The sequence below is a fragment of the Zerene cesonia genome, chromosome 23, assembly GCF_012273895.1.
Source record: "Zerene cesonia ecotype Mississippi chromosome 23, Zerene_cesonia_1.1, whole genome shotgun sequence".
Lineage (NCBI taxonomy): Eukaryota > Metazoa > Arthropoda > Insecta > Lepidoptera > Pieridae > Zerene > Zerene cesonia.
Window position 1 is genome coordinate 507,427 of NC_052124.1, and position 11,559 is coordinate 518,985.

The 11,559-nt window shown below is 35.5% G+C and overlaps 1 protein-coding gene across 4 annotated transcripts in view; it reads left to right on the forward strand.

Moving 5' to 3' along the window:
- LOC119836301 (RILP-like protein homolog) overlaps positions 1-11,179 on the forward strand; it is a 34,107-nt gene extending 22,928 nt beyond the window's left edge. For 2 of the 4 annotated variants that reach the window (XM_038361592.1, XM_038361594.1), the window contains exons 5-8: positions 1,355-1,453; positions 1,966-2,147; positions 2,924-3,049; positions 6,697-6,847. In XM_038361592.1, coding sequence (XP_038217520.1) covers positions 1,355-1,453; positions 1,966-2,147; positions 2,924-3,049; positions 6,697-6,811 — 522 coding nt within the window. In that variant the 3' untranslated portion in view covers positions 6,812-6,847. Of the gene's footprint in view, positions 1-1,354; positions 1,454-1,965; positions 2,148-2,923; positions 3,050-5,364; positions 5,451-6,696; positions 6,848-9,205 lie in introns of those variants that run through there. The other 2 variants (XM_038361595.1, XM_038361593.1) reach the window with 2 other exon arrangements.
- Positions 11,180-11,559: the final 380 nt, after the last annotated feature.

Below are 11,559 nucleotides of genomic sequence, written 5' to 3' on the forward strand. Positions count from 1 at the left end.
AATGCTTTTATAAATGGGAAATTTTTTGAAAGAATAGAATAAATTCGATCACGGGGCGGGATTCGAACCCGCGTTTTTTCTATTCTTTCAAAAAATTTCACAAATTAAATAAGTATCTAAAGACAATGACTAGCCCAAATCTTATGTACATATAGTTAATAGTTTTTTTTAATACAATGAAAAATGAGTCTTATATGTATAACCTAAAAAAAATACACAAATAAATTGGCTTTTATATTCGCGAAGGTGGCTCTTGTATCGATAGGTATCAAATGGTCGTTGCAACAGTTACGCTTTTAAAAGTGCTTTATTATGTTCACAATTGTAATTAAGATTATAAAATACGCAAAGGTTACGGCGAATGCAGTTCTTCATCATCATTATCAGCCCATATTTATGTTCCCACTGCTGGGACACAGGCCTCCTAGGAGGGGTTCAGACATTATCCACCACGCTGGCCAAGTGCGGGTTGGAAGACGTCACATGCCGTCGAACTTTTGATTCTTGGACATGCCGGTTTCCTCACGATGTTTTCCTTCACCGTTTTAAGCAGTAGTGATGTTATCCACATGTGCAGATAAATTGAAAAATCAATTTATTTCCTGCACGCTCGCCCGGTCTCGAACCGACCGACTTATCGATTTTGAAGTCCGAGACACCACTGAGCCACCACTACTTTTTAGAGCTCAGTGTGCAGTGTGCAGTTCTTAATCGATGTTTAATGTTACAACAATAACCACCCAAAAAATATTCCTTAATGATAATTAATTCAACATTATGTTTGGGTTTCCATTGATTTTGAAAATTGTAATACAAGTTATGTCATTCAGTAGATAATATAGTACACTAGCACGACTCATGATGCGAAGCATCAGCGAGTGCTCTTATATCTTTTCTTCAAATTCTATGAAAAAAATACTTTTTAAAACAATGCATTTCCACTACGTTGCACCGATCATATCAATCTTATACATTAACTGTCTGCACGCCCCGGCTCCGCCCGTGTAGTCGTACCGTTATTTACGTTCGTGCTAATCTCTTCTCGTTTTTGACCGCCTCCTTGGTACAGTCGTTAACGCGTGAGCGTAGAACCGAGGGGTCATGGGTTCAATTCCCGGTGGGGACGCGCAAAAAAAAAATGTCTCGGTCTGGCAGGGCACAGAAGGCTGATCACCTACTTGTCCCTAAAGAAAATCGATCAGTGAAACGGATGTACATCATCTGCCCCATACCCCACTAGGGGACACGGGACTTCACTTTTTTCTTCTCGTTTTTGCTAATCTCCTTTTTATAGGTGCATCTATAGAGGTGTCATGACGAAATTTAATTTTAATTGGTATTTAATAAATTTCAGATGCGCTTAGTTTGTGAAGAACGTACGGAGCTATCGGCCATCGTGCAATCGCAACAGAGAGATATTGCCGCGCTACAGCAAGCGGACGCACAGAACAAGGTAATGGATTTATATATGTTATTTAATTATTGTTCGGAGATATGGGCGAAGGTACCAATATTTTCTTTATGGGGGAATTGTTTTTTTCGTAAGAAACAATTTTACGCATTGTATGTGTGTGAGTTGAATCTTTAATGTCGATGTCGATGGATTTGTAACGTACATTTATACGATACAGGTTATATAATGCGTCAAGTACGTGATTTATTTTTATTACATTTCGAAATTTATGAAATTAAACATGGCCAATGATTAAAACCCAGAACCAAGACCGGTTTTAGTGTCGCCAGTGCTGACAGCCGATACGCATGAAGCTCTATGCACCGCCTTACACCACCGCCACCGCACCTGTGCGTTATTCTAAAACGCTTCATACTTCATACGTATCGGCAATCCGCACCGACCGTAAGCCTGTCACTAAAATCCTTTGAGTAGACTTCTATCAACTCAAAAATCGAACTACCCGCATCATTTTTTTTTCGTTTAAAATTCTCCCATACATACATACGCAGAAGTGCGCGTCGTGCGGCGTCTCGTTCCCGGAGGGCGCGGACGACGAGGACCAGTCGTCGCGGCCGACGTTCAGCGTGCGGGAGCTGCGCGCCATCCTGCACGAGCGGAACGAGCTCAAGCTGAAGCTGAACCGCGCCGAGGAGCAGCTGCAGGCGCTGCAGGCGGAGCCGCAACCGGACAGGTGATAATATAAAAAAACAAATAACGCTTCAGCTTCCTAATGAAGATTAAATCGTGAAATTACTGTGTTGTCACGAATCTATACTAATATTCTGAAACAAGCTGAAGATTGTTTGTTTGTTTGTTTGAACGCGCTAATCTCAGGAACTACTGTTCCGTTTTGAATTTTTTTTTCAGTTTTAGATGTATTATTAATATGTGTATGTATTATTATTTTATTTTCCTATTTATTAAGGTAGGCTTTAGGCTATATATATACCACGGGCGAAGCCGGGGCGGACCTCTAGTTCTTGATAAGTTTGCAGTTTGAATGAAAAATATAAGTAAGGTCAAAATCAATTTTAGTTTTGTAATTTTAAACATTTATCAAAGTAATTTAGGAAAACGGAACGAGTGCACGCACGCTATAAATTATAAGTCTAATAATAGACATCTTATATCTTCATTTGAACTAAAACTTTTAAATCAACACGTTGAGGTTTTTTATTGTTCTTTTTTACAAGCCAGTACAATACAAATATTTTAACTCGTATTTTTTATCTATACTAGTATTATAAAGCTGAAGAGTTTGTTTGTTTGCTTGTTTGTTTGAACGCACTATTATTAGGAACTACTGGTCCGATTTGAAAAATTGTTTCAGTGTTCGATAGCCCATTTATTGAGCCAAATTTCACAAATATACAAGTTTTAAACGTCAACATTTAAATCCAACATGGCCGACAATATAACGGGGTCGCGGCGGCTATTATATAAATTGAATGAACTCGAACGCACCAGCAGCGGCTCGGACACGTCGCCGTCGCTCGGCAGCGTGGTGGCGGACGACGAGGCGCCGGTGCAGGGCCCGCTGCCCGCGGAGCCGGACGACGCGCCGTGGAAGCGCAACAGCGGGATAAGGAAGTTGTGAGTATGCCGCCTGCACGTTTCACGTTTGACGTTTGACGTTTGACAGCTTGGGGTTCTTTTTTTTTTTTCTTTTTTTTAAATACATATTGGGTGTAGGGACGGAAAGGATTTTGACCGTGAGGCGCGGTCGAAATTGTTTCCTAATTTGAATTTTTTGTTTTTTTTTTTTTATTTGTTTTAGCTGTTTTTATGTTTGTCGCCTGGTTAGGTCGATTAGGTGACAAAGATAAAAATTGATTAGTTTTCTTTTTTATTTGAGATACACGGAGATATTTTATGTGGTTAGAGGATTCTCGCGTTGGATATTTGAAGAGATTGTACAGTTGGGTGAGATGATGTGTTGTCCATTTTGGTACCAAATTTTGTCGAAGAAAACATGAAACTGTTGACTATCAAACGAACCTTTATTCATTTAATTATAACATTTCACAACTCAAAACAATACGTAGATAAATTAAACCGAGAATCTTTTATCACTTGAAAAGTATTAAATATCACCAAATTAGTTATGGGTGGAGCGTTAGTACAATTATTTATTTAGAACTAGATTCACAATAGTTAATTCTTTGATTAGTTCATATAGTCGCTGTAGAGTTGACCTTTTTAATGAGATTTCTACTCTTATTAAACCTCAAAAAACTAGCTTTTTTTTATATTTTCAATTATTTTCTATTGTTTATCTAGTTATTTATGATTGTTTTTTACATTCAAATTAGTCCAAATCATTTTTATTATTGTTTTATTCTGTACAATATAAATTCTATTGGCATATGTTTGGATGTGAAAACCGGTGAAACTGGTGGGACTTAGTTATGTTAATGTTATTAATGGTTGCTCTTATTTTTGCTATGAATTGTTTCTTTTTATTTGCAAAGTTTTTTTTGTTCTTTCTCTTATACGATGAAACAGATGAAGCAACCATTAATAATTCGTTATATTAAATGTTGGATGAGTCGACTTTTTTCAAACATTTGAATTAAAAAAGAGATTGTTGCTAATAGATCTGATACATGTATATAATTTTATTTAATAAATAGTTGATATTTTAAATGGTATAAGAAAGAAGATCCATCCAATAACTTAAAAACCTAGTATTTAATTTGTTTTTAAGATCCCTTGTCAGACGTATTGCATTATTAAACCATATTTAGCTCGCAATAATATCTTTAAAATGCAGATGCAGTACAATGACTTTTTTTAATTTTGAGGATATGCGAATATTAAACGCACGTTTGAAAAGGAATTTTATACTAAACATTCATAATACCATTTTGTGTCTAACTAACCTATAGAAATAAGACTGCATGTTGCATGGTAGACCTCATTTCGCCTATTGCTTTTACTTAGCTTTGGGATATTATTCACGGTACAACTTAACTGGAAAGGACAATACGTTAATGTCTGTAGGAAATATAATCTGAACCGTATCTCCGTAAATTTTTGCACACAAATTAACAATATAAAACTATCACATTAAGGTTTAATTTTCAATAATACTCTATATTACTTGCGAATTGTTAGTTGCAACAGGACAAGTTTTATCTCTTAATTTTATTTACCGTTCATACGTCGTTTGAAACTGTATATAAATATGTTATCGTTTAATGATTTTGATCTCAAAAAATTAATCTTATTCTATGTATGCTATCAAAATTATGCAACGGGTTCGGCGCAAAATTTTCAAATACACTATTCGATGCTGTTTACTAACATATTATCACAAGTCGCTTCACATAAACTGAATGTTTAAAGTACATATTCACTCATACACAAAACAGCTTTTGATTGGTTCTGGTACATTTTTCTCGTTATATTGGGTCGTAGTGACGCATGAGTAAAGTAAGTTGCCCCATACATATATTTGGCTTGTTCATATCAAAATTGTTTCACTTGTTTTTAGGTGTGTTATTGTTTAATGTGTGGAAAATGAGACCAGGGCCGAAAGAGATCTTTCACGGATACATCGATACACTAGCACGGCCGCACGGAATGGCATGGACGAAGTAAACACTCCGCTTGCTTGACCACAGATTATCCTATCCTTGTGTGTTGCTATTAAAAAAAAAAATGTCCCCCTATTGCCAGTCTATCGAGCTTCACTTAACAGTGTCATATTAATCATACATGATGTTAATAATGTCACTTTTAAACTCTATACATTTATCAGACTTCGTCTAGACGGTTTTGTTATTTTAATTTATTGATCATTTATGAAGTTGTGGTTGTGTTAAGTTTATTTCTAGAATTTCCTTTAATATTATTTTTGTATTATGTTGGTACATGTTTGACCCCGTCCCGATACGTAACGCTAGGTTCTGGCTGGCGACTTGGCGCGCTGAAGGCAGAAGGTCGCCGCCCCCAAGGATCTCTTTCGGCCCTTGGTATTAATACCAAAAAGGTACTGCATTGCGCAACCCAGTGCCGAGTTAATTCTTGACATCATTTCATCAAATATTATGAGAAATAGAAGGCTAAAATCTATTATCTATCCTATATTATTTTGAATATCAAAATAAGTCTTGTAAAGTTAATTAAATGCGTCATTTTTATTTATTAATATGTCCCGATTGATCTATCTTGGAAAATTTAGTGTTTTGATGTATTTCTCTCTCAAAATAAGATCTCTTTCAAAATAAGTTGAAAACAAGAAACATATATTACTATTTAGATTACTCTGTCGTAGAGCTGTTCTTTAAACTTTGCATTCTATCTCTTTCTTATTTTGGTATTTTAGTGCAAGAGGAAGTTAGTCATAAGACAGTTGTTCAGAACAAGAGTTTAACCAGAACTATATTAGTTTTGGTATTATCTATATGTTTAGACATTAAAAACTTTTTTACGGATTTTAAACGCGATTTATTCATTATATTATTCAGGACTCTGACCCAGTCTCCCCGTGACCACGCTCGCTGTAAAGTGTACGAAACGTCGGGTTAATAATATAATGAATAAATCGCGTTTAAAAACCGTTAATAAGTTTTTAATTTCTGAATATAATACTCGCGTAAAATCAAACACAAGAAAATATTATCTATATGTTTTTTTTATTGATATTGACAAGAATTAAGTCGGTACTGTGATATTTTATATTTTTGTAGTCACGTTCATTTGATCTCATTTAGCGCATATTAGTTTATGTTAAGTGAATTCATGCCTATGTTAGATTTAGAAAGTTTATAGTGCGTTTGTAACAGTAGACTACTGCACATTATCTTAATACTTTTTTACTATTAGCTAATAATCTTTCCAGATAATATATATGTTTTTATATTTAATGAATACAGCAGTTTCTAACGGGCACATTACGGTACAAAATTGAGATAACTTTTAGCATATATGAAGCTCACAAGCTCTTACAGTGTCCGAGAAATCACTTTTAGAAAAAATAAAAGATTCTGATATCTATTTTTATATGATATATTCTTTTGAGACTATTCGAATCATAACAAGGGTATTTTGAAACATTTGCAAAATACACTTTAAAAACAATACACTTTAAGAACAGTTTGTGCTAATTTATAAAATGAACGAATATAAAGTATGCCATATTTGCCCGTTAGAGTTGCGTCTTGGTAAAAAGCTACTCTAAACAATGCTCTAACGTCGAGTGTGCACCGTATTGAGAGGATTGTATCGTCCCACAGTTTTCGCAAGCTCTTTGCTGAGTCTGATATCGCCGTGGGCCCGTTCCCCCGGCGGCCGCTGTCGCTTGGCGGCAAGCTATCCGCGTCCCCCGGCGCCGCCTCCGCCCCCGCGTAGGCACTCCGACCCCTCCGCTCACACCGACAGACCGCACCGACAGACGCCACACCGCCGCCACTCGCAGCTCGAGCCCGCGCACGTGGACCTCAGGCGCGAGCTCGCCCGCAACCTCGACAACCGCGAGCTCGACACCTGGCTCGGCGCCGCGTTCGACGAGCGGCACGAGGACGCGCCGGACTTGTTCGATCACGATATTCCGTTGCTAAAGTCCATATCGCTCGATCGCGGCTTGGAGATTGTCAATTACCTGCAAACGCTGGGCTCCGATTGGTCGGACGGTGGCAGCTCGTCGTCGTCGTCGATGTGGTCCCTGCCGTCCGATGGCCCCGACTCCCGATTGCGTTTGGAGCAATATAGAAGTTTCGAAGATATTCCCGCTTCTCCGAAGACGAAAAGTAGACACGTATCTTTGGATGTCACCAATTCGATGTACGGAAACAGTTTCGCTCTGAACGCTCTCAGGGACAGTTATAAAGGGATAGATGTCGAAATGGGTGAGATGAAGGTATCGCCGCAAGTGAAAAAGCTTCAAAAGACATTCTCATTCAAGAGCGCTGATGAATTCAAGGCGTCTGCGAAGAATTCCATAGAGAATTTAGAAAGGAATGCTAATTATGAAGATGGTCTAGATACGACTTTGAGGGTTCCATCTTATAGGCGTATATGTGTAAGCACAAGTGAAGGAATCGAAAGAGAAAACAAAACCACGCGACAGAGAAGGTTCGGTGTGACCATTAATGAATGGCAGAAGCAGAAGTCGAGCAACGATTTGAGAAAGGAACTTTTAATCAAACAGAGTTTGTCACACGTGAAAAGTTACGACGACATCTTTAAGAATAACAAAGAAAGATGCTCTCGACGCAGTTCCGCAGAGATGGAAGTTTCTGATTTTACTCCCTTAAAAGATAGCTACAGAAAACCAGAACAACGTAGTAATGCATCTAATATACGTAAGCGGAAAGTCAATTTTACGCCTGTACCCTATCTTAAACGGAGAGTTGTGCCCACAATCGTTGTAGAGAAACCTTTGCCAGCTTATAACAGTATTGACAAAATTGATAAGGTCATAACACCCCCTCCGAATAACATCGTAGAATCAGACATATACTGTGACTGCCGTATATGTTGCGAAAATGATGATAGAAAATCTGTCTTTGGACCCAATTTAAGTAGACTGTTTGTTAAAATCGTATCATATATGGATTCCGCTAGGAAATTGACGTGCTGGGACGAAAACAATAATCTGAGTGAAAATGAAATGTTCAGTTGCATAATGCATCTTCTGAAGTTGTTATTCGGTCTGTGGTTGAGGCATTTGGATCATAATTAATCGTTTGATGTCGGTAGGATTAAAGTACATATAATATATGATATATCAGTTGAATTTCCGTTAAATTTATAAGAATATTTATATTAATCTTATAAAGGAAAAAAAACAGGATTCAACTGAACGCGGTTTCATACAAAGCAAATCCAAAGTACATACATAATATTTCTGTTTCAACACGTACATACTTTTTCACTACCTATCTATCAATTTCTCAACGATATCTAAAAATGAATATTTTTTTGTTAAATATTTACTTTCTCCATAAGGCATTTAAATGCATTCACTCTAAATATACACAAACATTTTTATGAAAAGTCCGTATGACACTAATATGACACTCGAAAACTATTTTATTTCTCCGAATCTTATTTTTGCAATGTATTGATAACGAGTACAACTAAGTACGAAAATACAAATTTTATATCATATTCTTTGCTGGTACATCCCGTGACAATAAAGACTTAATCTTAAATGACAGTTATGCGCGTACCATCTTGTAAGTGAGAACGAGACAGTATTGTCCGAACACTAATGTTAGAGTGAGATGGTATGCGGATCGCTGTCGTTTAGAATCGTTTCTTTTTTGGCGCGTGGTTATACTAACATCGCCTAAGCGCATATATACATATAGACGATACAATTTTGTCAAATATTGTAAAAAAAAGCTGTAATAAGGCTAATTCGCATTTTATGCTAAAAGTAATGAGAACTTTTGCATTGGTACGAGGTAATGGGTTTTTTTTTCTAAATAATGTCAATCAAAATACTGCGATATTTTTAAACATTGACCGAGTTGCAATTATCCTTCTTTATTCTTCTTATTATTTCTAGACATTTCGTTTCTTAAAGAAAACATTTTACTCATTCATACTGAAATTTATTATTAATTTGTTTGAAAAAAAATAAATAAATAAAGTACATCGCAGTAGTTTGAAATTGTAGTTAAGTAGATAACGGTAGGATGATGATGATGATGGTTCTTTTAGGTGTTAATGTGCATGCGAAATTGGGCTATAGTGTTTGTTACATTAATGCGATAATTGTGTGCACAATCTTTCCAGATGGCATAAATTGCTGAACAACTGTATATTCATGAATCCATCATGGAATGAGAGCTAATATCTTCGTTTATTTAGAATTTTGCATCCAACGCATAGTAACTATTCGGTTGGGTGACAAATCAATAATGGACTTGTTAACTCTATTTCAATACACAGTATAAGTGTGCCATCTTCGAAGTTTCTGGAATAATTTAAAAGAATTTTAATACATACTCATTACACTACTTTTAAATGTTTTAACATATCGACGTTCCAAGGTTGGCGTTTGTTTACACCAAAAACTAGTATTCTTTCTCCATATATAATATATTTGCATTGTCACACAATCGTGAAATGTCCACTCATACAACAGATATTTATAAGCAGTGTGTCGCTAGACGCTTTAATTTCGTATCATACAGATGCAGTCGAATTAATAATAATATGGAATAATTTTATATAATTAATTTTTAATTTATTATGGCCTAATAAATGTGAATTCTTCAAATTTGTTTTATCATTTGACCATCATAGATTTGTAGCCATTACTAAGTATTAAGTTACCAAATATAAAATCCAATCCGATTTAAATTAATTTCAAAATTATTTATTTATACTATTCACTCTTCGTAACGGAAAAGACGATTAGATTATAGACTAGAAGGTTATAGAACAGTTCTTCCATTCATATAGGAGGGTAGTTGTAAAATGTCACAAAAACATAACAATAGAAACTCGACTAGACCATGTGCCTCATACAGTCTGTTATCACAGTTTATCTTATAGTATTTTGTAGGAAGTTAACGATAGTTTAAGAATCGTGCGGACCATAATGCCCGCTAGGATAAGTAAATGTAATCATTCCTATGGCTTGTTTTATAAATCTGTTTGTCGTCTGTTTTACTATGAACGTGGTATAAACGCTGGCGGTTATAACGTGACGTTGAAAACATCGTAATTACGCTGTTTTTCGGTTAGGTACACCTTTTGTTTTTTTTAATGTTTGACCTTTTGCTTGATGAAACTATCAGTGTGAATATGAATGCTAATGATATTAATTTGACACATAAATCGTATAAAGACTGAAGGCAAGTTTTATGAAATTCGTTTTGCGATTCAGTAAGACGTATACACAATGCGCGATAAAGATAGACGTTCCGAAATATATGTTCCGTCTCTGTCTGGTAATTAATTGTTATAATGTATCAAGGTGTACCTTCTTCTTCTATTCTTCAATGATATTTTATCGACGACAGACAGAAGTTAAAATGAGCAATTATCGTTATTATTATACTTTATAATGGCATAATTCCTTCGATGTCATTAATGCTAGTCACAGTACTACTGGGTACTAGAGTTAAGAAATGTTTTGGCAATATGGCGACATGTTGGTGTGTTTGTATATCAATACATAACACATACATAAAAAAACACGGTGAAACAGATGTTTGGGTCTCTAATATGAGTTTTCTCACATGAACTTACGCTAGTGACGACGCATAAAGACTAACCCACAAATGTAAGACGACTTATGCATTTTTTTCGCTACATGAGTAGGAAAACAAAAAACGTCCTTTGTACGTATGTTTGCAAGTAACTGACCCGGGTAAAAATACAATATGACGAAGCATAAAGGATTAATTTTTAACAGAAGTTTGTCTGACGTATAGCTCCCCTGTTCATATCACGTATATTTATTTCTCTCCTAGCTCCCAGTGGTGCTGTCAAATGTAATCCAAGTATTTTATATCGTCGTCAGATAATGTAAGAAAACTCATAGATGAGACGGAAACTAAGAAAAACACACCAACATGTCGCCATTTTAGTTTATCAAATCACAATAATTATTGGGTATTTGGGAACATCAACACAAAAATCTATCATTTCATTATTCTTTTCAATGTTATGAAACTTCTAGAATAAAACTGAGACAATTTATTGGTATCTAATTGTGATTAATGTTGACGGTGTCAAAATTAAAATATGTTTATAATATGTTTTGTGTTTTATTTCTTGATCCGGAGGTTGATTTCATTATCAAATTGTGCGTAAAAAGCTGGAATTGTAATGAGCTTGTGAAAACGAGCTACTGTTGTGTTAAAGTTTAAAAAAATTTTGCATTGCCTCATATTGTTTTTAGAACATTAGCTCTATATAGTAACGGCGTGTTTTGAAGCTTTGAATTTTAAATTAATCACCGATATTTTGAAAGTTCGTATCGCAATATTGGTCGGAATTATGTATTTATTTGCAATATAGAATATTCTGCTTTTCAAAATAGTCATGTTTGTTGAGAAATATCATAATAAATATCATTTAAAAGACTCTTGAACCTATAGAGCTGTAGATCACAAGAAAAACCTTAATTAATCGAT